The sequence below is a fragment of the Ailuropoda melanoleuca genome, chromosome 2 (assembly GCF_002007445.2).
Source record: "Ailuropoda melanoleuca isolate Jingjing chromosome 2, ASM200744v2, whole genome shotgun sequence".
Lineage (NCBI taxonomy): Eukaryota > Metazoa > Chordata > Mammalia > Carnivora > Ursidae > Ailuropoda > Ailuropoda melanoleuca.
Genome location: NC_048219.1, coordinates 149906616 through 149933828, shown reverse-complemented (window position 1 = coordinate 149933828; position 27213 = coordinate 149906616). Strand labels below are relative to the sequence as shown.

The following is a 27213-nucleotide window of genomic DNA, read 5'->3' as shown; positions in this document are numbered from 1 at the left end:
ATTCAAAGAAGAAATAATACCTATTCTCCTGAAGCTGTTTCAAAAAATAGAAACAGAAGGAAAACTACCAAACTCATTCTATGAGGCCGGTATTACCTTGATTCCCCAACCAGGAAAAGACCCCATCAAAAAGGAGAATTACAGACGGATAACCCTGATGAATATGGATGCCAAAATTCTCAACAAGATCCTAGCTAATAGAACCCAACAGTACATTAAAAGGATTATCCATCATGACCAAGTGGGATTCATCCCTGGGATGCAAGGATGGTTCAACATTCGCAAATCAATGAGTGTGATAGATCATATCAAAAAGAAAAAGGCCAAAAATCATATGATTCTCTCAATAGATGCAGAAAAAGCTTTTGACAAAATACAGCATCCTTTCATGATTAAAACACTTCAGAGTGGGGCGCCTGGGTGGCACAGCGGTTAAGCGTCTGCCTTCGGCTCAGGGCGTGATCCCGGCGTTCCGGGATCGAGCCCCACGTCAGNAACAAGACTCCAGGGCCTGATGGATTCCCTGGGGAATTCTACCAAATATTCAAAGAAGAAATAATACCTATTCTCCTGAAGCTGTTTCAAAAAATAGAAACAGAAGGAAAACTACCAAACTCATTCTATGAGGCCGGTATTACCTTGATTCCCCAACCAGGAAAAGACCCCATCAAAAAGGAGAATTACAGACGGATAACCCTGATGAATATGGATGCCAAAATTCTCAACAAGATCCTAGCTAATAGAACCCAACAGTACATTAAAAGGATTATCCATCATGACCAAGTGGGATTCATCCCTGGGATGCAAGGATGGTTCAACATTCGCAAATCAATGAGTGTGATAGATCATATCAAAAAGAAAAAGGCCAAAAATCATATGATTCTCTCAATAGATGCAGGAAAAGCTTTTGACAAAATACAGCATCCTTTCATGATTAAAACACTTCAGAGTGTAGGGATAGAGGGAACATTCCCCAATTTCATAAAAACCATCTATGAAAAGCCTACAGCAAATATCATTCTCAATGGGGAAAAGCTGGAAGCCTTTCCCTTAAGATCAGGAACACGACAAGGATGCCCACTCTCGCCATTATTATTCAACATAGTACTAGAAGTCCTTGCAACACCAATCAGACAACAAAAAGGGATAAAAGGTATCCAAACCGGCAAGGAAGAAGTCAAACTGTCTCTCTTCGCAGATGACATGATACTTTATATGGAAAACCCAAAAGACTCCACCCCCAAACTACCAGAAGTCATAGAGCAATTCAGTAATGTGGCGGGATACAAAATCAATGCTCAGAAATCAGTTGCATTTCTATACACGAACAATGAGACTGAAGAAAGAGAAATTAGAGAATCCATTCCATTTACAATAGCACCAAAAATCATACGTTATCTCGGAATTAACTTAACCAGATAAGTAAAGGATCTATATTCTAGAAACTACAAATCACTCTTGAAAGACATTGAAGAAGACACAAAAAGACGGGAAAAATATTCCATGCTCATGGATCGGAAAAATAAACATAGTTAAAATGTCTATGCTACCCAGAGCAATCTACATTTTTAATGCTTCCCGATTAAAATACCAATGACATTTTTCAAAGAAGTGGAACAAACCGCCCTTAAATTTGTGTGGAACCAGAAAAGGCCCCAAATCGCCAAGGAACTGTTGAAAAGGAAAAACAAAGCTGGGGGCATCACAATGCCGGATTTCAAGCTGTACTACAAAGCTGTGATCACAAAGACAGCATGGTACTGGCACAAAAACAAACACATAGACCAGTGGAACAGAATAGAGAACCCAGAAATGGACCCTCGGCTCTTTGGGCAACTAATCTTTGACAAAGCAGGAAAAAACATTCAGTGAAAAAAGACAGTCTCTTCAATAAATGGTGCTGGGAAAATTGGACCGCTACATGCAAAAGAATGAAACTTGACCACTCTCTCACACCATACACAAAGATAAACTCCAAATGGATGAAAGACCTCGATGTGAGACAGGAATCCATCAAAATCCTAGAGGAGAACATAGGCAGCAACCTCTACGACATTGGCCACAGCAACTTTTTTGATGACACATCTCCAAAGGCAAGAGAAACAAAAGAAAAAATGAACTTGTGNTGGCCACAGCAACTTTTTTGATGACACATCTCCAAAGGCAAGAGAAACAAAAGAAAAAATGAACTTGTGGGACTTCATCAAGATACGCTAGTAATGAATCATGGAACTTTACATCAAAAACTAGGGATGTACTGGATGGTGACTAATATAATAAAAAAATATTCTTATTAAAAAAATGTGGTATATATACAATGGAATTTTAGTCATAAAACAGATGAGATCCTGCCATTTGTGACAATACAGATGGACCTACAAGGTATTATGCTAAGTGAAATAAATCAGAAAAAACAAACACCAGATGATTTCACTTACATGTGAAATCTAAAAAACAAAACAGATGAATGAAACAAAAAGTAGAATCAGACATATAAGTACAAAGTGATGGTTCCCAGTGGGGAGGAACATGAGAGGAAAGGGCAGAAGGGGAAGGGAAGTGGGAGTTACCGGCTCCCAGTTATGGAATAAATGTCATGGGAATATAAGATCCAGGTATAGAGAATACAATCTGTGGTATTCTAACAGCATTGCATGGTGACAGATGGTAGCTACACGTGTGATGAGCATAGCATACCTACAGAGTTGTTGAATCACTATGTTGTACACCTGAAACTAACGTAACACTGTGTCTCAACTATACTCAAAAAGCAAAATTTTTTTTTTTAACTCTGTAAGGATGCACTCTAACATTCAAGATAAAAAAGTGAAGACAATTTGCTTTTGGTTAAAGTGTTTCTGTATAATTCCATATCAAAATCAGTGAATAGTAATTTTTAAATAAGAGTTTCATAAATTATGTAAGTAACTTATTGTAAGATATTAAACCAAACATACTATTTTATGTATAACTAATTCACATTAAATAGAAACATGTGCAAGACTCAACGTTCACTTTCCATTACAAGACACACAGATCTGTGGAAAAAAGTTAATCTGTACATTACCAGTAAAGTGTATAATTTAGGAGTTTATCAGCTGTTCCCTGGCAATATTTAGGAAGTCTGACCAACAGATCACTCTATCTAAGTGGCTGAAATAATTGCCACATTGACTTAGACTACCAACTGGTAATAATTTAGGTAAAATTTTAATAAACTTAGTGAAGACTCTAACAGAAATGGGGTTATTTCATTAGCTATAAATAAGTAATGAGATGGGTATTTACATATAAAAGATAAAGCAATGGTTAGACAAAATAGGACTAATCATAAGTCTTAAATAAAACTGATATACAACAAATCTGAATGGCATTTAAACTGACACAAAACTGTTCACAGTGAAACAATGTCTATTTGGTACTTTGTTTTCGTACAGCACTTCTAACATATTTACACAGTTTCCACTGCTGTTGAGTGAAATTAGAAATATTCTTAATGCTGTGTTATTGAAGCTCAACGTTTTTACAAAACCCAGCAACGCAGAATAAAACAAGTGTATTTCAGAATGCAACTTTCAGCTTCTAAATTCTACACTTACAGTAATGTCCATTAATAGCCACACAACTACAGCTAATAACTTGTTAGCCTGGAAGAATGTAAAAATAGGATGAGGTCACAAAGACAGGAGGTAACAGAGATCAAAGAGTTAAGAACATAAATTACTAAGAGAAAACTAAATGTACAAGTATAGGGTATAAGCTCAATAAGAAAACACTGGAATAACTTTAATGCTAACAGGTTTATTTCCTTTAAGCAAAAAACAGCAGCACAAGCATAGGCTTTAAGATGAACTTTAGTTGAGTCCTGTCTCTGGTACTATGTTGGTCAGGAAAGGTTATGCTATAGTAAACAAATGATTCCAATTATGTCATGGGCTGACAATAAAGGTTTATTTCTACCATCTATTACATGTCTATATTGAGTTGGCTGCAACTCTCCTTTGTATCATTTCACCACTGACCCCTGGCTGGTGGAGCAGGCTCTATTTTCAACAACGCTATTTCTCCTGACAGCAAAATGGTAAATCACATGTTCGCTCTTAAAGCTTCTGCCCAGAAGTGACAAACATTACTTCTATTCACGTTCACTGGCCAAAGCAAGTCACGTGGTCATGCCTGAGTTCTACAGAGTGGGATGTATAATTCTCCATCACAGAAAAGCACCCAAGGAGAAACAATCAACATGGATGAATATAGTAAAATATACCACAAATACCTATTAGCTGAACCTAGGCATGTAATTTTTTTTTTCTGGAATGCTGTTCGTAATTTGTGGGGAAAAAAACTAATATCAATATTGATGTTTGTTGTGAAAATTAAATATGATAAATATTAACTGCCTGGAATAGGAACTGATGTTCACAAATTACAGCAATGTTTTATTATTCTCTTCCGATTACCTACAAAACATTCTTATGATATGATCACATATTATTTGACAGAACTTAGTTATAATAACTCACAGAGAGGGAGCACAGCACTTGCTGGCAGACAGTATGGTTGTGAAACCAACAATAACTCCATCAAACTACACATTATAAAAATTTGCCAAAATTTTTGTCCCTCAGAATGAAGCCTTTTAAGAGGAGGTTTATTTATTCATTGATTCATTTTAGTTACTGAGAAATAATTCATGTGAATATTCAATGTGAATATTATGGGAAAAAATTAGAAAACTCAGGATTTTGGTTAAAAGAAGTTTGTGTCATTATTCCCAATGGTAGAATGTCATCTTTCTTGGCCCAAGGAAAAGAGTTTCAAAAAAAGTCTGAATCAATGGGAAGCAATCCGGTAGAGCCCATATTCCTGAGATGCCCCAAAATCTGACTAAGGATCCAGTTATTGCACACACTCCCACAAACATGGCCCAGAATGTTCAGAAGTTCATGCTATGTGGGCTGTGCTTTGCATCATTTCAACACTGGATGGGAAGTTTTGTTAGATGCCCTTACATCTTCTATTAACTAGATAAGTACGTCTGGTTCATAATTACAAGACCCTGAAATTAATATTAACTACTCTCCAAAGAAGAGTTTTCTGACAAAGTCTAATTGAACAAAATCCTAGATTTCACTTTGGTAGGAGATGATGGAGATCAAAAAAAAAAGAAAAGAAACAAAAGAGGCAGAGGTGCTGTGAGCGCCTTTATAATTTCTTGAGCTTGTCTTCAAAAGGATGACTATATTATGTAGGTACTATTCAGAATGACTAGTAAAAGTGAGACATGTGCTCTGCCTTGCAGATACTATCTAGAATTTGCTTATGATGACTGATATCATATTTTTCTGTGACATATAAAAAGACAGTATGCACCACATTTAATGGAAAGGATGAGAACATTAAGTAGAGTTTATTAATCACATTTTCTCTTCTGTACCATAACATTATAGAGTTCATTTCTGATAAAAATGAACTACGTAATTTGGACTCTCTCACTACAACTGCAGAATTGGACAAAATATAAAACTTCTGTTGAAAGCATCAGACAATCAGACAATTATCAACACAGTGAAGAATTAGGGGGCTAAAGCATGGGAAGAGGTGGAAATCCCAGAGCCAGCATTTTCGAGAAAAGGTAGTTGATTGGCAAGAAACTGAGCAGAGCTCTCAATATATTCATGAGGCTAGAGGGACAAAAATGGAGTACAGGGCACATCTAAGAAAAAGGATCCTCTAAATAAAGATGAACTCCAAAGTGACCAGTCCTCTCAAAGTCCAAAGCTCAGCTTTTGAATCATTTCAGTCTGTTTGGATAAAACTGATCTGAGGTTGTTAGTGACCCCAGCCAAAGAAAGCATAACTCCTCTCTGGAGAAAGCCAACATACATAACTTTAAAATGTCTTTGTAATTATATGTATAATTACTTATACAAAAAACAGGACTAAGTAACCCAAACCAATAGAAATAACTGGTAATAGAGATCCACAACCAAGTAGGCTAATGTGATATTTACACAAGTACAAACTGATACTATCCTGCCTCTCCTTCTTCAATTAAAACATCAGGATCAGTTTGTTTCAGCCCAGTAATAGAAGAGTATCGTCAGAGATCAGATGCCAGTGGCAACTATGCACTGAACTTATCGGTATTAGTTTATTACTTATGAAAAATTATCTCTAAGGTTTTGTGGCTGCATTTTTAACTACTCTTCAGGGTTGTACATGAACTATTAGTTCTTAAATGTTCCATAGTGACACATCTGAAAAAGTTTGAACCCATATATACAATATAACCATCAGGAAAGTCTCTCATCCTGGTCAACTAATTAATTGGTCAGCTAGCACGTTTTGTTCAGTTCCTCCAATTCCATCTCTGATTCCAGTTTTCTGCCCTACTGGTCCATAAAACACTCACTGGCAGACTAGCAGATGAGAGATAATAATAGCCATACAGGAAAGCTACAGGTTCATATAACCACATGCAGTTAAGTTATGATTCTGCCAGTTTGTGATATGAGAAGCAGTTCTGTCTACCAAGAATCCAAAAATAATCAAATTTTCTTCAATTTTCTTTGTACAGAAGACATGTCTTTTTTTCACTTTACTCAGAACTTGTCCAAGTGTTCACGTATAAGACTACTGACAAAGTGATGCACAGAATATCTACTTTGTAGGCCTAAGCTTACCAACAGGATGTAGAAAATATGAATAAATTCAATTCTTGGTCAGAAGAAACTGTTCAAAATCAAGTGACTGTAACACATCTTTGATAATGATAATATACGAGAAGCACTATATGCATTATTTTTTGCAGCTAGTATACTATTTTTGTTTTCTAAATTAAATGAGATTGTAATAGAACAAAACAGAGATTTGAGGTAAAATATATTGATTTGAAATACAAAAGAAAAAATAAACCTATTTTATTATAACTGTACAACTTTTGAAAGTATAAGAATCTAATCCAATAGTTAAAATTTTCTAAAATGCAACGGAAAATTACAATAGAACTGTTATCTTTATATCCATTTGCACATAAATCAAAGTCAAAATAAATCTGCTTCCAAAATAACCACAGTTACCCAAAATTCTGAAATCCAAAAGCTCCAAAACTGGCGTTTATGTGCAAGTTTGCAGCAAGATCTCTTGGCATCCAAACCTGTCCTGAACATACCTGCGGCTACGTATTATTTTTACTTTTTTTTTTTGGTATACATACTTAGATATTTCTCTGCAGAAATATTAATGTTTTAGAAAAAAGTATACTGCCCCACGTTCTGCAGAGAACATTGTTTAATCCATAGTGTATACTGTGAAAATTATTATAAAAAGAAACTTCACTACAGCTGGAGGCTGGAATGAGGAGCCACACCTCTCAGCATCAATTACAGTAAGAACAGTCAATTACAAACCCCAACAGAATCATCATCAACAGAAAAGAATGATCAATTATAGGCTGTAGATCAGCCAATTAGAAACTGTCATCATCCTGAACTCTTGCTTTCCTCCAACAGATTTTCATTCAGAATGACCCTTCCCAATTTCCCCCTTCTTCCCCATAAAATAACATTCCTCTCGGCTATTTGTTGGACTTGCCTATGTTTTTGCCCTAGCTTGCATGTCCCAAACTGTAAGTCCCTGCTATTCCTGAATAAACCCATTCTTTTGCTGGTAAGATATTTTATTCTTAGGTTGACATTATTTGGCGATCAGACATGGGCTCCAGACAGAATCCCTAACAACTATGAGACAGGTAAGAAAACGGGGCTGGTACCCACAAAGCCAACTAAACTTACTGCTTCCTTACAACCCTGTAAGTTGAGGTTAAGTTTTTTTCCCTGGATTTCGAGTTCTGTTCTCTGTGTTTTGAGCTCTCCAGGCTTTATTCAGGATCTGTTTTAAGGCTTTGTCCTTCTTGAGAGTACTCATTTGGCCTTTGGTCCAACTGCTCTTTGGAACCAGACTGTTTCTGTTGGAACTGCGTTGTCTTTGATTCAACTCCTTTTTGGGACGAGACCGTTTCTATAGGGACTGTTCCTATTTGGACTGTGCTGGCTTTTAGTCTGATTCCTTCTGGAACCAGGCTGTTCCTATTGGAATTGTGCTGTTTAGGAATTTTTCTTCTTGCTTTAAGAAAAAACCTCTAAGAAATGGTGTACCAGTCATCAAAATGCTTTGAGGGCGGCTCCACTTCTATGACCTCAGCCGGTTTTAGTTTAAAAACTATGGTCCTTCCTCATGCATATTTCTAACTAAATGGACCCACTTAACTAAGTGTAGTTTTATAACTTCAGTGATCATTATGGTGAACTTTTGATCTTCCCAAACTTACTTTCCTCAAAACTGAATTGGATAGCCATGACTCTACAACTGTCAAAACTGAATGGGATGCCTGTATTGCTTGGTATTTTGAAGCATCCAACCTTTACCAGGAACCTAAAATTGTCTCTGCAAAATATAATTTTTACACTAAATGAGGCAAGCAATTTAAAAAAGACAAAAAGGCTTCCAAGGGCTCCTTTCTCTCTCCCATATCTTGTCTCAGGACGTGTGCAGCCCCTCACGCTCAGGCCCCACCTCCACGGCCACCATCCTCCTTTCCTTCTGCACCACCTCCACCTCCTCTATGCCCTCGGTTTCCTCTTTTGAATTCTGTCGCTGAACTTCTCTGTTCCTTAGAACCTCTCCCTGCTCTCACCTCTCCTGACCCTATTAAAACCTGCCCCCCTTAGAGACTTCTAAGGATCCAAATAAACCCCAAATTTCTAAGGTTCCCTGGACTAAGGCTGAATTACAAGCCATAGAGTTTCCTAAAGTGAGTGAGGACCCCCATAGGTCTGCTAAAGATTTTAGCAGTTATTCAAACGTACCAACCTCAGATATATATAAGCTAGTCTACATGCTTGTTCATGAAGGCCAGGCCAAACACTGGATGAAACCAGCCCAGTGGGAACATCCTGAAAGGGCTCTGAGAAACAGACCCCTAACTTTTGGCAAGATGTTACAACGCTTGGCTGGAAACCTCCACTGAGCAATTATAGTAGCCTTTCCCAAGCCTGTCGACTGGAACAAAATTCAGGCTTGCATACAAAAAGCCTGATGATCCTGTTCATGATAATTACAATCCACTTCAAATTATCTTTAAAGAAAATTCTGATCTTTCTGTGCATGATGAATCCACACAGGTAGCATTTAACTTTATGGTTATTAACAGGCTGAACTGGGGTCTTTCTCTTTCAGTTAAAAGAACCAAGATAAAAGGGGAAACTATGTCCATTCCAGATTAAATGTGGCAAACCAGCTTGCTCACGTGAGTCACCTGAAAGACAAACCGCTAAAATTCTCAATTTTCAACTCCAGCAAATGAAAGCCCCTAAGCAAAACCAAAACCTCCTAGTTTCTGCTATTGCTGCAAAGAGCCAGGACACGGAAAAAAGACTGTTACCCTCAAAAGTGCTTCAGATGTCTTCAGCCCCCTAGCCACCTTTCCAACGCCCTCCTCATTCCTAGTGAAGGGGCTCCAAGGAGCTAGCAGGCGTCTTCCCAATCTTCCCACTTAGTTAGCTTGGAGAAACCACTTTCCAGATTGGGAATGAAGTTTTTCCTGTCCTTGACACCAGAGCTACAGTCTTGGTGCTCAACCTCACTGCTATGAAGTAAACTTGCCGCAGAGTACTAAAACCGTTTAAACAGTGGGGTTCTCTAATCAACCTCAAAGGTTCCTATATATGAATCTATTCCCTTTTGTCTAGGCCCTTTAAGAAATATGCATCTTTTTCTCCTTAGTTCTGCCACCCCATTCATTTACCAGGTTGAGATTTCTTAGAAAAATATTATGCCAGAATTCCTTTCTCCCAAAAGAGGGAAATAATTTTACAATTTGACAGTGATAATTAAAATTAAAACCAAGTGAATTAATTGACCCTTTGACATCTTTTATTTGCTCTGACAGTACCATAGCTGAGTCTGGGGATGATGATAATTTGTCCTTATCGGATCAGCTACTATCCTCTTTATGGGCAAGATCTTCAACTGATATCAGCAGAATCCACGGTGCATCTCCCATCAAGATTCAAATATATCCCTCAGAAGCTCTCCCCAGAATTAATGAATACCCTTTAAACAAAGAAGCCCTTCAGGGCTCATTATTCCCTGCACTAGTGCCTATAACACACTTATTTTACCTGTGAGAAAACCTAAATAACTGAAGATGGGAGGTTTGCTCAAGACCTGCAAGCAATAAATAACATTGTTATCACTTGCCACCCTATTGTTCCTAACCCCATATGCTATTGATCTCCATTCCCACAAGAGCAAATTTTTCACTATGACTCATCTATGCAGTACACTTTTAGTACTCCAGGTGATAAGGCCAGCCAATTTATTTTTGCTTTCACTCTGGAAGAACAGAAATACACCTGAACAGTAATGTTCTAGGGTATCATAGAGAGTCCTTCTTACTTTTTCCAAACCTTAAAAGCTGATTTGGATGATACAAAGTTTCTGCAGGCTCTACTTTATTACAAATAGTACATTATTTGCTTCTCTGCTGCCCTTCTCAAAACTCTTAGTAGGAAGACACCATCTACCCTTTAAAACTTTTGGACTTAGAGGGACATAAAGTCTACAAAGAAAAACCGCAGTTTGCTCAAATTTAGGTTCTATAACCAATCTCAGAACAAGGGCTCCATTTGGATTGAACGTCCACCCCCGCCCCCCCAATCTAAAACTAATCTCTAATTACAAGGTTTTCTTGGACTGACCAGACACTGCTGAAAGTGGATTCCAAACTTCTTTCTTCTAACTCAACCTCTATATGCTTTACTAAAAAAAGGACAAACCTGACCCTATTATTTGGAAAGAGTGGATAGATACAGCTTTTGGAACATAAAAAAAAAATAATAATAATAATAAAGCCCCCTGCTTTTGGACATCCAACTTCCCTTTTTCTTCTTTGTATGTGAGGGAGAAGGGAAGGCTTTGTCTACATTTCCCAAACCTCTGCAACGGGGGGAACCTCATCTTTTGATTATGGCCTTTTGGAAACAGCCTCATCATGATCCTGTGATCAAATTAATTCTTTACATGTTTTCTTCTGAAGGATCAGAAGGTTCAGAATTCACAAGTCTTTCTTTCATCTGATGTATTATCTGACTCTGGAACTCTTATCCAAATTCACGCTCCCTGAATTTGCAACCTTACAAGCTGTATTGTTAGATAACATTTGTTTGCGAACAGTTCTTCTGAGTTAACAACACTTTATAAAAACATCTTTGAGGTTTTGCTATTTTTTTGCAACAAATTCATTAGCTATTGCTTCATGTTTATACTTGCACTGTATCTCCCAAATTCACTTGGTGAATTCAGCGTGCTCTTGCAGTATTACTTTCATGGCGACTCTAACCAGGGACTTCCAGGAGACATCCATAACTCTGGGTTTGTTTCTGTTGGGAGAACATTTCTCCCCTAAGTTGGAGTAAGTGCCAGTAAATATTTTCAGTTAGTTAGTTTCTGATCTAGGGTCTTGGTTTAGAACTATCATAAAATTTGGAGTTATGTTACTTCTTCTGTTTTGCATAATATATTTTAAGTTTTGTGTTTTGTTGCCTGCCAAACTTCTGTAAAAATCATGTACCCAGTAAAGAGATGATCTCCAATGCTTACAATCTTGATAAATATGAACTATACGTGAGAAGTGCCTAAGAGCTCTCCTGCCTAACCTTCCTTGTTATTCAAATATGGCCATAAGCTGTTTCTAACTGCTACATATTTTCCTCGAAGTAGGATGTGAGGACCACAAAAGGTCCTTCCTGGCACTGAGAACAAAAGCATTAAATATGGAAAACCTGACTCTTGATCAGAGATGCTTTCAGAAAAAGATCTCCCCCCCCAAAGATTTTATTTATTTATTTGACAGAGAGAGAGACAGCCAGCAAGAGAGGGAACACAGGCAGGGGGAGTGGAAGAGGAAGAAGCAGGCTCCCAGTGGAGGAGCCAGATGTGGGGTTCGATCCCAGGTCTCTGGGATCACGCCCTGAGCCGAAGGCAGACGCTTAACGACTGAGCCACCCAGGTGCCCCTCAGAAAAATATCTTGACCAAAAGGGGGAAATGTGAAAATTAATAAAGGAAAACCTCATTAAAGTAGACTTGGGAAGCTGGAAGAGGAGCCATCTCACTCAAAGTCAATTACAGGAAGAACTATCAACTGAAGACCCTAACACAAGAATCATCAACAGGAAAAAATGATCAATTACAGGCCCCAACAGGAAAAGATGTACATTGAATCTTCTACAAGAAATTGACGATCCCTGCAAATCAGCTAATGAGAAACTGTTATTACTTTGATTTCTTACTTTTCTCTAATGGGACTTTCAGTCAAAACAACCCTTTCCAACTTCCTTCTCCATAAAATAAATTCCTTTTATTTGGGGGACTTACCTATGGTTTTAGCATAGCTTGCATGTCCTGAATTACAATTTTCTGCTATTCCTGAATAAACCCGTTTGCTGGTAAAATAACTATTTTATTTTAAAAGTTAAAAATACTACATTACCATGTTAAAATCCAAAAAAAATTTCTAAATTCCAAATACATCTGTCCTTAAGAGTTTCAGGTAAAAGAATGGTCTTGGACTAACTTTAGAAAATCATACAATCATGAACTTACCAAATTCTCTTCTATCCAATGTTATGATTTCAGGATCGTCATCATAAATACCTAATTTAAAAATAAAAATTATAAATTAATGGTTCATCATAAAACTAAATTAACACATTAAAATAGGTTACTATCTCTTGTTTTATCATCAAAAATCAGATTACTATATCTCAAAGTTGAAGAATGTGCAACAAACTGACAAAAACAGAGAGTAAATAATACCACTGGTGATGCATCTAAAGAGTGATAAAGAACAAAAAAATCCGTTTCCTGATAGGGACTGTCATAGTTGCGCATAGGAGTTCCTAATATTCCCATAATTTAATCTCCACAGAAAACTTCTATTATTTTTTAATTATTTACTTTGCAATAATTATAAACTCACAGGAAGTTATAAAAATAGACTTCTATGTACCCTTCACTCAGCTTTCCCTAATGGTGACTTACATAGTTTTAATAAAATATCAAAACTAGGAAACTGACGCTGATGTTACTGTTAAGTAGACTACAGACCTCACTTCCTTCTCAGATTATACAGTTTTTTAAATAAATGGTATCACTAAAATATTTTAACAGTCTTTGAATATCTACAGAAGTAGAGACCAACTTATTTAGTAAATATCAATTTTATTTATCATTATTAAAAGCAATGTGAAAAAATTTCTTGTTACTATATAAAATACTAAAATAATACTAGTGATGGCTATAGACCAGGTATTAGTAAAACTTTTCTGCAGAGGCCAGTTAAATAGGCCTTGTGGGACACGTGGTTTCTTTTCTTTCTTTCTTTCTTTCTTTCTTTTTTTTTTAAGATTTTATTTATTTGACAGAGAGACACAGTGAGAGAGGGAACACAAGCAGGGGGAGTGGGAGAGGGAGAAGCAGGCCTCCCGCCGAGCAGGGAGCCTGATGCGGGGCTAGATCCCAGGACCCTGGGACCATGACCCGAGCCTAAGGCAGACACTTAACGACTGAGCCACCAAGGCGCCCCGGACACATGGTTTCTGTCATAACTATTCAACTCTGGTCCCTAAGTGAAAGAAGCCAAAGACGATATATAAATAAAGGAGTCTTAAATTTTACTTTCGTAATTATCATAGTCTCATAATTCTATGATTAATAAAGCTCTATTTACAAAAAGAGGTGGCAGGCCAGATTTAGCCTGTGAAACACAGACTGCTGACACCTGATACACGTTATTGTGTTGCACTGAATATACCCGAAAATATTATTTTGAAAAAAAAAAAAGTCAGTCTTGAGAAACAAATACTCCAATACAAAATGAAGTATTTTAGGTGGTCTACTACAAAAGCATACCTCACTTCTTAGGCTGCATTTCAGGATAATTAATAACAAAGAGAAATACTGAGTAAGTGAATGCTCCCTCTTGCCCTGACACCTGTGTTTTACACCCCTCCCCTCTATTTCTTTAACTTGCCTCCTCCCTTTGCTCTTCCCTCAGTTCTTATTCCTGTCAACACATCAAACCATTATTAAAAAGGATTCCACATGAGAAGGAAGGCATTTCGGCTGAATTGGCCACTATTAAACTTAAAGGAAACTAGCTTTTCTTGGAAAATATGATGCTTTTAAAAATACCAAAAGGCTTCAATATTTAACATCCAATGCAATTATTTTTTAATTAAATAACAGTTATTTAAAAAGTATCTAAGAAGATTATGACCAAAACACCTTAACATCTATACACATAGTATCTATATACTATCTGACTTTCCTTTTGAATTTTGCTCCAATGTTATATTAAAAAAAAAGTCAAGGTGACATATTAACTACATAAGCTTACTAGTGAAAATTAATTTTCTAAATTTACTCAAATAAAAAACATTTCATACAGAGTATCATATCACCTTACCAAAATCATAACGATAATAATTCCAGCTTTCATACTGGCCTCCTTCTTGATTATCTGCAAGTCCCTTTTCTCCGTATTTGTCATACTTTTTCCGCAGATCTTCATCTTTGAGTACTTCATATGCTCTATTTATTTTTAAAAAATCACTATGTGCGTTTGGGTTATTCTATTAAAAATATTAGATATAACAGTTGTTTTAGGTACACGATCAAGTCACTTCAAAACCTATAATGAAATCTTGAGATTTCTGGGAGAATAGATACCAAAATGAAGAGGAGGAATACAGTATGAAATGGGTTATCACAGGTTAAAATAAGAAAGTATTTCTAAAGAACTACAATCTTCCAAAAAAAAAAAAAAAGAATAAGGAAAGTAACAGAGAAATGAGAACTGATGCCTCCGAAGGCTGACAGATACGGTCTTACAGTATGTTATTCCTTCTAAGAAATGCAACTGAGAAAAACTAAAAAAACCTTAGAGACATTTAATTTTGTAAATATTATGCTACCTCTAAAACAATTACAAAGGAATTTGGAGGTTATTTTTCTATTTGAGGCAAAACCAACATATTAACTAAAAACAACAACAAACCCCAAAACAAAAAACAAAAGGTATGTGCTCCAATCCATCAGATAATTAAATGAGACTGATATCAGGGTAAAACTCAAAACTGGATTAGAAATGTTCCTCATTTGTGACTGTTTCACAGAACTGGTTTTAAAAAAATGCTTTCATCTAAATAATAATTAGTTATAAAAGGACTACCATCTTTCCTATGGAAACTTAAAAAATCATATTCTGAAATCTTAAAGAAAATTATGAAAAAGAAATTCTAAATAGAGCGAAGATCCCAGGAAAGATAATCAACTAACAAGAGTTCTACTGCTGAGCTTTACACAATCAAAATAACATAACTCTATTTAAAAAATTCTACATAGAAAATAGCAAACCTTTCTTCTTGAAGAGTCAAATCTCATTAAAAAGTAAGATAAATTATAAAAAATACTCTAAGTATTAAAATATTTAATAGTTTTGAAAAATGGCATTATTGAGTACATATCAAATATTTGTGACTGGAATTAACTGGATTTGGCTGCTCTTAAGTTTTAATTTATAATAATTTCTAACTCTGGTCTGGAATTTGTATGTGGGAGAAAACAGTGAAAGTTGAAGTATGTTATTATCAGCTATTACTGCCATTTTTAGCAATAACCTTCCAAGTTCTAAGGAAATAATTTTTCTGTTACAGTTATAAAATAGTTGATCTTAACTTTTTTTTTTTAAGATTTTATTTATTTGTTAGAGAGAGAGCACACAAGCAGCAGGCAGAGGGAGAAGCAGACTCCCCGCTGAGCAGGGAGCCCGATGCAGGACTCGATCCCAGAACCCTGGGATCATGACCTCAGCTGAAGGCAGATGCTCAACCGACTGAGTCCATCCAGGCGCCCCTGATCTTAACTTACTTTATTAAAAAAACTACTTAAACTACTCACTCCACAACATTACTGTCAGCTTTGGAATTAATACCTGTAAAGGAACTGTTGTAAATCAGTTTTCAAATTAAGAGGGATTTGAATTTTTGGTATCAACATTCCTTCGCACTGTTCTCAACTATAATATTTTGCTGCTTCCTAGTATAGAAACTGAATTGTGATTTTTGACATGTGATTTTTCTTAAAGCTTATTTAGAATTTAAATATGTATCAAAACTTTACTAAAATACATTAATTAGAGATATTTAAAAAGAAAATTTTACCTACCGGGTTTTTATCAGGATGCAGCTTCAATGCCAATTTCTTGAAAGCTTGTCTTATTTCTCTACTGCTTGCGGTTTTGGATACTCCAAGTAAACCGTAAAAATCCTGATCTGTGCCCACTAAAATGGCCATATACATTATTAGAAAACAGAGAAGGACCCTTTTCAAGTCTCTGACATAGTCATTCTTATTTAACCAGACTCCCATTCTTTTTCTTCTACAAGTTCTGATTTAAGTGAACACTAAGATACACCGCTGCTTCCAGTTGATACGATACGCAAGTTTGAGAACTTCTGCTCACATTACTCCAAGACTGAGTCAAGCATCATGAAACTGTCTCCCAAAATGTCAATCTGAAGAGAGGAAACCAGGTAGTTAAAAATACATTAAAAAAAAATAACACTAACACTATTAAATAACACAGCCTAATAATACAATCTACGTTCAATGGCAAATCACGGTGAGTGCCCAGGCTCTATTCTTTGGGGGCCCCTTCACTGCTTCCATATCCAATTTGTGAAACCACTCAAGACGAGATAAAAGGTAAAAAGGTAAGTCATGTAGTTGTAGCTAGTTAGAACACTTTAAAAACAAACAAATTCAACGATTTGCTCTGATCAGAACAGAACATAAGCTGGGGAAAAAGCTGTTTCCTTCCCTATCTAGCTTCAGCACTGCTCTTTTGTAATACCATTTCCTTTTTGACTATTTTTTTTTTTTTTTGGCCACTTAAGGCTACACCGTTTTCATTTTAATCAGATTTCACTTATAGGAAATCTCCTTTGGAGGGACTTGAAGGAAGTACAGGGTCCTTTCAAAGGGTATTTTTCACATAACTCTTCCAAGAATGGCATGAATTTATATTGTTACAAGAGACAACGTACTTGGTATGGCCAGTTTTTTCTAAGTTTTCTCAAAAGGTGCTTACACTATATATAGAGACTACTTTATATAAATAGAATAATAACTACAAGTTAACAGTGTAATTTTATTGCAAAGTTTACGTTTGAGATAAATAGAAAAAAAACAGAAAAGGAGAAAGAATCAGTTATTTTGACATGCTCACCTGTATAGGGTAAATAATCTCCACTTCATCAGATCACAAAAGATCTCAAACTGCTTTGAAAAATCTAACCTTCTTAGCATTCTCAGTTTCTCTTCATTTAATTCTAAATGTCTGTTTCTAAAATTTTCTCCTTACCTGCGAATGGTCTTTGGCTCATTTCTAACTCTTCCTTTTCATGCAACCAAAACATACCTTTGTAAAGTATAGTGATGGAGAGTAACAAATATCCAGACTAAAGAACAAGACTAGAGAGAAATACACCACTTTGGCACAAGGTGTTCCCCGCCTAGCGGTCGTTCTCAGCGTGGGTGTGGCTGACTTGATCTGTGCCGAGCTTTGGGGACAGGTGGAAGCTGCAGGTAAATGCAATAGGAAGGCTTTCTGGCTGCCATCACTTCAAAACGGGATGCGGGAGAGGGGAAAGATGGGAGACCTTACGTGAAAGAGACTATTAAGTGTTGCTGGTGTGTGAAGTCTCCGGCCGGACAAGGGAGAAAGGAGCCTGAGTAACTGAGGCTTAAGTGAGAAATTGGAGTTAGAAACAGGGAACCGAGGTCGGAAGAAGGGTGACGATGTAGGTAATTGGAAAAAGATGGGGAGAGAGAACACAATGAACCGGCCACAGGGGCGGAGGGGAGGGGAAAGGAGACTGAAGTGCACAGGCATTTCTCTCTCCCTTCCTGGAGAGCCCAGGCCGCCGCCGGCTCCACAGAGCCCCGGGCCCCGGCCCATGCCCACCTCGGTGTAGCGGGGTCGCCTCCTGCAGCTACTCCCCCATCCTCAATTCCCGGCGGCGGACCCCACCCGACCGAGCTCAAGCTGTGCCCACGAGAACGAAGCACGCCCTCTCTGACCGCCGGGCCGCCGCGCTCGGGATGGGGGAGGACAAGCCGCACCAGCAGCAACGAGCGCCGCAGCTCCTGCCGGCTCCTCGCGCCCCGGTCCCCACGGCGAACGGGGCGGGGCCTGGCGCGGGGCACTGTGGGACATGCGCGGGGGACGCAGCCTGGGAGGACCTGCGGCAGGCTCTGCGGGTGCGGCGGCCGCAGGGTGGGGAGGGCGGTGTAGAAGTTTAGGTTGACGTGGCCGTCCGCGCAGAATCCGGCTCCGGCTCCGGCTCCGGCTCCGGCTCCAACCCCAAGCTGAGAAAGCCGCTCAACCCTAGAAGCCCGCACCCCCGCACTAAAGCGTCTGGCGCACGCGGCGAGCAGGACGTAAGACGATGGAGCCCGCCCCTTCCTGCTCCAGTTGCTTGGTGACGGGGAAACCCAGAGGGCACGTTTAGGCGTTCAATTTCCGTGTGGCCCTGTTCTTAAAGCGCAGGCAGAGTTACCGAGCATTTTTCTGGTTGGTGGGTGGGTGTGGCAGAGGAGGGGTAATTTTGTGGAAAAAGGGTAGCTTGGCTGAAGTGATACTGATTACAGTGTAAGGCTGAAGAGGAAACTTGAGAGAAATAATATTTGTGTGTGTGTGTGTGTGTGTGTGTGTGTGTGTGTGTGAGAACAAACATTTCAGCATTCCACAGTATTGTCTGGTTGTGTGTGTGTGTGTGAGAACAAACATTTCAGCATTCTACAGTATTGTCTGGTTTCCTAGTCATCCAAAAGCTAGAAACTAGGGAGTTATCCATACTTCTCTCTCTTTTACATTTAAATGGTATGGTACAAAAACTGCATTTTTCATCTCCCGCGACATAGAACAGTTGAAGTAGCTACATTTGCAATCATCAAAAGAAAAAAAAAAACATTGTGAGGATTCCTGCTTAAGACATTAACTCTAAAATGAAATAAGTTGTAATTTGTGGGTAGTAAGTAAAATGTAAGCTTATAAAAAACTGATGACTGTATGGAATCCATAGCTGAACTAATATATTGCAAGAAAGAGGAGGAAGGAGGTGAACAAAAGCAGAAGTATTAGAAGAGCCTAAAGTAATAATAAATATGTGCCAGGAACTGGTCTAAGCACACATGTATAAATTCAGTCCTCCAAATAATTTATATTATAGTGACTATTATTATACCCATTTCACAATTGAGGAAAATGAGATAAATATGTGATAGACCTGGGAGTCACACTTAAGCAGCCTGGCTCCAAAGACTGTGATGTTAATCAATATGCCACAGTGTGTGTGAACCAACAAAAACCTTAGAGTAAGTTGGAAAGCAAAACAGAAAACTGGAGAATCAAGCAGGGACCAGATCACAGTGGGTTTTATGCTATGATGAAAACATAGACTTTATCTTTTTGGTGATGAAAAAGCTACTTAAAGCTTTTAAGTAAGGGACTGAGATTGTATTTGAAGCTCTTGGAAAGTGAATCCAAAGGAAACCAGGTGAGAAAGGAAGAGCAGTTAGGAGAATGCTAGAGAAAGTAAATTTGGCAGGAAATGGTGATTGGTTGGATATGGGAAATAAAGGAGAGGAAGGATCTAATGTTACTTCTGCGTTAGGTAGCTGAGTACATTCCCTGAATGAGAATCTTGGGGAAAAAGAAAGTGTTCTCATTTGGATATATCTATTTCAAAGTTCCTACATTATGTCTAAGTAAATACATCCAGCCTAAAACTCATGGGAAGTGTCTAGACTAAAGGAAAAAAAAAAAGGGAAATTAATCAATTAATCTGCGGCGGTTGGAGCCATGAGTATAAATAAGATTACCCAGAGAAAGTATGCAGAATAAAAGCTGTGAACCAAGGATGAAATCTGGGGGAATTCTAATATCAGGAATGTCACAGCAAAGGAAACCATGAACAAAATGAAAAGACAGCCTATGGAATAGGAGAAAATATTTGCAGATCATATATCTAATGAAGGGTTAATATCCAAAATATATAAAGAACTTACACAACTCAATCACAAAAATCCCCCAACAATTCAATTAAAAAATGGGCAGAGGATCTGAATAGACATTTTCTCAAAGAAGACATACAGGTGGCCAACGAGCATATGAAAATGTGGTCAGCATCATTAATCGTCAAGGAGATGCAAATCAAAACCACCTCATACCAGTCAGAATGACTATTATCTAAAAGATTAAAAAAATAAGTGTTGGCAAGGATGTGGGGAAAAGGGAACCCTCATACTGTTGGTGGGAATGCAAACTGGTGCAGCCACTATGGAAAACAGTATGGAGGTTCCTCAAAAAATTAAAAATAGAACTACCATTATGATCCAGCAATTCTACTTCTGGGTATTGATCCTAAGAAAGTGAAAACACTAATTAAAAAAGATATGTGCACCCTCATGTTCATTACAGTATTGATCACAATAGCCAAGATATGGAAACAATCTAAATGTTGATTGACAGATGAATAGATGAAGAGAATGTGGTATATAGGTAAAATGGAATATTATGCAGCCATAAAAAAGAATGAAATCTTGTCATTTGTGACAACATGGGTGGAATTTGAGGGTGAAAAAGGGCATACAGAAAAAGACAAGTACTGTATGATCTTACATATGGAATCTAAAGCACACACTCACACGTACACATGACACCAAACTTATAGATACAGAGGACAGATTGTTGGTTGCCAGAGACTGGGAGTGGGGGGTGACCGAGATGGATGGAGAAAGCCAAAGGTACAAATTTCTAGCTATAAAATATATGAGTCCTAGGGTAGTAATGTACAGCATAGTGACTACAGTTAATAATACTATAATGCATATTTGAAATTCACTAAGAGAGTAGATGCTAAAAGTTCTTATCACAAGAAAAAAAATTCTACAACTATGTATGGGACAGATGTTAATTAGACTTATTGTAGTGATCATTTCACAATATATACAAATATCAAATCATTATATTGTATATCTGAAACTAATATAATGTCAATTATACCTTAATAAAAAATTGACAAATTAAAAAAAAAGAATGTTAGCTCTATGAAGACAGGAATTTTTGTTTGTTTGAATTGATGTTGTATCCCTAGGTGCTCCTGGCACATGGTGGGTACTAAATAAATATTTCTTAAATGAAACAAATTAATTTGAGAGCTGGGCTAAAAAGAAGAGCTCATAAAGGATTCAAAAGAGAGATGACCAGAGATGTACAAAAGAACTAAACGTCAAGGAAGTTAATAAGAGTGATTCAGGTAAGACACTGACTAAAACTTATTAACTGGGCCTGACAGTTAGGTTATAACTACCACAGCAAGCACAAATTTGGTGAATGGTATGGGTGGAAGTCAAGTTGCAGTGGACTGAAGATTGGATGAGAACTGGGAAGATGGAAAGAACAAGTATGTAGGACTCTGTCGAAAGTCTGGATGAGAAGAGAAGCAGGGAAATGTACTACAACTTGAGTAGGATGTGGTTTCAAGATATGAAATGTTTTAGGCCTGGAAATGCTTGGTTATGTTTAAAAGCTGATTAGAAGCCAAGGGAGAGGGAGAGAGAGAAAGAGAGATGGAGGAGGAAGGGGGGGGAAGGGAGGGAAGAAGGACGGGAGAGAATGGCTGGAGATAAAGGAGAGAGGGACAGAGGTGGACGGATTAAACAGTTCATTTATTCTATAAATTGTTTATTGTCTACTGGGCTAGATCCCTTTGATATCGTGGTAAGCAAAGACATAGCTCTGTCCTGAAGAAGCAGTATAATGGGGGGGGTCACATATCAATCATTTATAAAAACAAATCTATAATTATGAAGGGAAAATATTTAGTGCTGTGAGAATGAATGATGGGGAACTGATCTAGTCCTTGGTGCAAAGGTTTTGAAAAGGTATTGCCAAAATATAGAAAATAAAATGAAAAAAAATGTTAGTGAATATGGGCAAGGAATTCGGGAATGGTTTAGGCAAAGGTAATAGCAAATACATAGGCTTCATACTCCTCAAGCATATGGGTTGTTTGAGGAACAAAAAGAACATCAAAATGCAGTAAGCCCCCGGGGCGCCTGAGTGGCTCAGTTGGTTAAGGCATCTGCCTTTGGCTGAGGTCATGATCCCAGGATCCCGGGATCAAGCCCCACATCGAGCCCCACATCAGGCTCCTTGCTCAGTGGGGAGCCTGCTTCTCCCTCTCCCTCTGCCTACCTTTCCCCCTGCTTGTGCTCTCTCTCTCTGTTAAATAAATAAAATCCTGAGAAAGAAAGAAAGAAAGAGAAAGAAAGAAAGAAAGAAAGAAAGAAAGAAAGAAAGAAAGAAAGAAAGAAAGAAAAAAAGAAAGAAAAGGAATGCTGTAAGTGCAAAGGAAAGATTCAACAAGATGAGACTGGAAAAGTAGACAGGGACAAGATCATGCCAAGTTTCATTTTAAGGATTTTGGTCTTTTCTCTAAGAGCAATGAGAAGTCACAGACAAGTTTTAAACAGTGGAATGTCATTATTATTATTGTTAAAAAAATTTGTGAACAATCTCAAAGTTACAAAAAACTTGAAAGTAGAATTTAAATAACTTTGTTTTCTTCAGCCTTTTGAGAATAAATTGCTGACATGTTCTCCCATTATTCCCCAAAACTGTGGTGTGTATTTTTTACAGACAAGGACATTCATCTATAATCTACAACGCAATTTTCAAAATCAGAAAATTAACATTGATACATTATTACTGTCTAATCCTCATATCTCATTCAGGCTTTGCCAATTGTTCCAATAATGTCATAGCAGGAAACAGCATGTAACCTCTTGTTTGATTAGCTGTCATAACTCCTTAGACTCCTTCAGTCAGAAATAGTTCTTCAGTTTTCCTTTGACGTTCAAGACCTTGATACTTGTGAAGAATACAGGCCAGCTATTCTGTAGATGTTTCCCTTTTTTGGTTTGATGTTTTGTCATGAGTAGATTTAGGTTGTGTATCTTTGTCAGAAATACATATAATAGAAATGACACTATGTAAGTTTCATTGCATGTTACTCAGGTGGCCCCAAAGTTTGTTTTGTCTTATTATTGTGGTGTTAACTTAGATCGCTTAATTAAAGAAGAGTGTGTGAGGCCTTTTTACTCTAAAGTTACCTTTTTTTTTTTTTTGGTAATGAAGAAATGCTTTGTGGAAGGTACTTCCTAACTCTATGAATATCCTATTCCTCATCAAACTTTGAATTTGTTCCTTATGTTATTATGGATTCATGGATTCTTATTTTAAGGGGTTAAGATCCATTACTATCAATTTTTGGATGCTTAAGTTGTTCTACATTTGACCTTTTTAAAATTTAAATTCAACTAGCCAACATATAGTACATCATGATTTTTTGATATAATGTTCAATGATTCATCAGTTGCATATAGCACCCAATATTCATCCGATCATGTGCCCTCCCTAATGCCCATCACCCAGTTACCCCATCCCCCCATCTATAATTCTTTCACACTGACTTCTGTGTCCTTTTGACAATCCCCATTACTTTTTGATTGTGCTTATTTTACTGCACAATAAGATGTTCCAGATTCATTCAGTACTTTCCCTGCCTCAGTCCTGATACCAGCCATTTCTATGATTCCATTTCTTCTGAAGAATGATATTTAGATAGCAAGATTTCGGTCCTAGATATGTTCCAAGGTTTTGGGATGCTGTTACTCCCAGGCCTTCTTAGTGGACAGGAGTAAGGAATATATGTACATACACACACACATGTTTACATTTACCTATATATATTATATATACATATATAAGCACACATGTATAAATTCAGTCCTCCAAATAATTTATATTATAGTGACTATTATTATACCCATTTCACAATTGAGGAAAATGAGATAAATATGTTATCTATCTTTCTATCTATCTATCTATCTATCTATCATCTATCTATTAGTTCAGACTAATACCTCTAATGCCAATACGATGCTACAGGAGTCATTCCATTTGTTCTAGTTTTCTCTTTTTCATGCAAGTAACGCTATTCCCTGAACATGAGAAACATGGTTCCCTTTATCCTTAATATATATGTACTTAATATTCAATTCTCCCGTATGTAACCAATCTCCCATTGCTGATGCTGGCCCCTCTCCTGTGCATATGACCTCTTCATCCCACTTGGGTTCCCACACAGTGTACTGAGCCACTCTAGGTGCCCTGCTTACTTCACTCAGGTTTGAACCTATCCCAGCTGCCCTCCCAATAGCACACCCTGAAAGGGCCCCATTATGCAGTAACTCACCACCCCCATCTCTCCACCTCTACCCAATATGGACATTCTCCTCACCTTGGTTTGGCTTTGACATTGTGCCTGTCCTACCTGATGGCTTTTGGTTTGAATTATTCAGGATGGGAAAGGGTCATGATTACTTTTAATAATCATTTTAGCTATAGTTTGAAGAATGTATTAGAGGAGGGCAATAGTAAGTAAAGGAAAACTGGCTAGGAGACATTGAGGTAGCCCAGGTGGTAGATGATGATGGCTTGGACTATGGTGGAGTTAGTGCTGATGTAGAGGAATGAATAGATGGAAGAAACAAGTAAGAGGTAATATACAGAGAGCATTTGGTGATGAATTGGTCATGGTGGGGAAGAGAAAGATATTTGGAGACCCATTTCTACTTCAGAAAATTGAAATCAGGGATATCCACCTGCTTCAGGGAAACCAAGGCTTTACCAGCCTCAGTATAATAAATCAAAACTTGATACAATAGTTGTATCATGCATGAAATATGTTATAACAAAGACTGTTTTGTTTTTTATTCCATCTGGGGTATTGCTATTCATCCAAGACCAGCTCATGTTCTTCTGAAAAATAGTTTTCTGTGAGCCATTCAAGCATATTTGAGCATTTCATCCTTTATTATTGCATTTATCACACCATATAGTAATTAAGTTTCATTGGTCAGTCTACTAAATGAATTTTTTGCGATCAGGAATCAGATTTTATTTACTTTTTTCCTCAGTGTATAGCTAGAACAGTGCTTGGCCCCTACTCAGTGCATGCATTATGATGGAATGAAGAATCAATATTTATCATGTGCAGGAGGAAAGAATGGCCCTTTGTTCCTAAAGTCATTATTATCTGGCCTGGGGGGAGGAACATGAAGAACACATATTCACATGTAGAAACATAATAAAATAAATGTCAAATGAGTGGTAAAACAATATGTTCCATAAGGAATCAATTTTGGGCTCAAGTGCTCAGAATAGAATCAGAGTGCAGTATGGGTGTTTCTGAATTTAAAAAAAAAAAAAAAAAAGCCTGACAAATTTGGAATTTCAGAACCAGGTAAAATCTTTGAGGTCATGGAGCTCATTTTTTAAATTCATAGGCCCAGGAAAGTTGATGAGTGACTTGCTGAAAGACACTGAAATGTAAATGGATGAAATGAAAATATAACCTATGTCTCCTATTTTCCTAGGCAGTGTGAAATGATAATGATAATCATAATAACTAAAACTTATATGGGCTTTATATGTCCCAGGTACTCTATTAAGCACTTTACTTATATTAACATATTTAATTGTCATAACCACTCTGTGGGGCAAGTGCAATTATTATATTAATTTTACAGATGGAAAAACGAGGCCAAAATACTTAACCAACATTAAACAGTTAAAGTGGTAGAATTTGGATTCCAGCCTGAGCAGTCTAGATCTGGAATCTACAAAGAACACCACAATCAATTAATTGAAGTATTTCTGACAGCATTGGTTTAAACTAAATAAGGTGTTATTTTCATATAACTTTTCATGTTTTTAAAAATGATTTTATTTATGGGGCGCCTGGGTGGCACAGCGGTTAAGCGTCTGCCTTCGGCTCAGGGCGTGATCCCGGCGATCTGGGATCTAGCCCCACATCAAGGCTCTTCAGCTATGAGCCTGCTTCTTCCTCTCCCACTCCCCTGCTTGTGTTCCCTCTCTCGCTGGCTGTCTCTATCTCTGTCAAATAAATAAATAAAATCTTTAAAAAAAAATAAACACCTTCGTTAAAAAAAATTATTTATTTATTCGACAGAGATAGAGACAGCCAGCGAGAGAGGGAACACAAGCAGGGGAGTGGGAGAGGAAGAAGCAGGCTCATAGCTGAAGAGCCTGATGTGGGGCTAGATCCCAGATCGCCGGGATCACGCCCTGAGCCGAAGGCAGACGCTTAACCGCTGTGCCACCCAGGCGCCCCTCATATAACTTTTCATAATAATATAATAACTTGTCACAAGCGCTTGATTTGGGGGGTAAATTGTAATAGCTTATTAGATCAGATCGAATTTGTAAGGACAAATAGTTAATGTCTTAAAATCACTTACAGCATCTACTAATGGAATTGGTATTTGATATATGTGTTGAATTTAGTTGGATTTGTAGTTGCTTATATCTCCGTGATAATTATAATTTCACATTTCATCTCCAATAAATAGGTCGAACTTTAGCTCTAGCTGACCTATCTTTTATGCTTATTTCCCTACATTCCAATTATTTTGACACTATATTTTGTAGTGTTAAAAAAAGTTGTGTGGTAAGGAGCACCTGGGTGGCGCAGTTGGTTAAGCAACAAAGTTTTGGCTTAGGTAGTGATCTCACTGTGGTGGGATCAAGCCCCACATTGGGCTCTGCTGTCAGTGTGAAGTCTGCTGGAGTTTCTCTCCTTCTCCCTCTGCCCCTCCCCCCTGCACTGTATCCCTCTCTCCCAAATAAATAATCTTTAAAAGGAAAAAAGTTATGTGGTAATTAAAGCTTTAAGCTAATAGAAGTCAAAATAAAGCAGACATAGGAATGTACACACACATATACATATATATATACACATACATGTATATATATTTTGTAAATATTGGTTTTTCTTGGCACTATTTCCTACATAAATACTTACAAAATTGAATTGAAAACAAATAAAAAGCAAATATGGATTGACAGTCCTAGTGAAGTATTTTCTTCTTTCCATTTTACTCGATAAACAATAGGGGACCAAGAGATCAGATTATAAACTGATAAAACAGCCTG

At 37.4% G+C, this 27213-nt stretch overlaps 1 protein-coding gene and 1 long non-coding RNA gene across 4 annotated transcripts in view; one reads left to right on the top strand and one right to left on the bottom strand.

Annotated features, from left to right (window-relative positions):
• DNAJC10 (DnaJ heat shock protein family (Hsp40) member C10) overlaps nt 1-18462 on the bottom strand; it is a 60686-nt gene extending 42224 nt beyond the window's left edge. Inside the window, exons 1-4 of one of the 2 annotated variants that reach the window (XM_002928421.3) lie at nt 18094-18462; nt 16293-16642; nt 14533-14698; nt 12669-12719 (exon numbers count right to left, since the gene is read on the bottom strand). In XM_002928421.3, the coding sequence (XP_002928467.2) occupies nt 12669-12719; nt 14533-14698; nt 16293-16496 (421 nt within the window). In that variant the 5' untranslated portion in view covers nt 16497-16642; nt 18094-18462. The other variant, XM_019809162.2, reaches the window with a different exon arrangement.
• The window catches only part of LOC109491068, a 32424-nt gene continuing 23644 nt past the window's right edge, over nt 18434-27213 (top strand). For both annotated transcript variants that reach the window (XR_004623523.1, XR_002144464.2), the window contains exon 1: nt 18434-18569. This is a non-coding gene — a long non-coding RNA (uncharacterized LOC109491068). The remainder of the gene's footprint in view (nt 18570-27213) is intronic.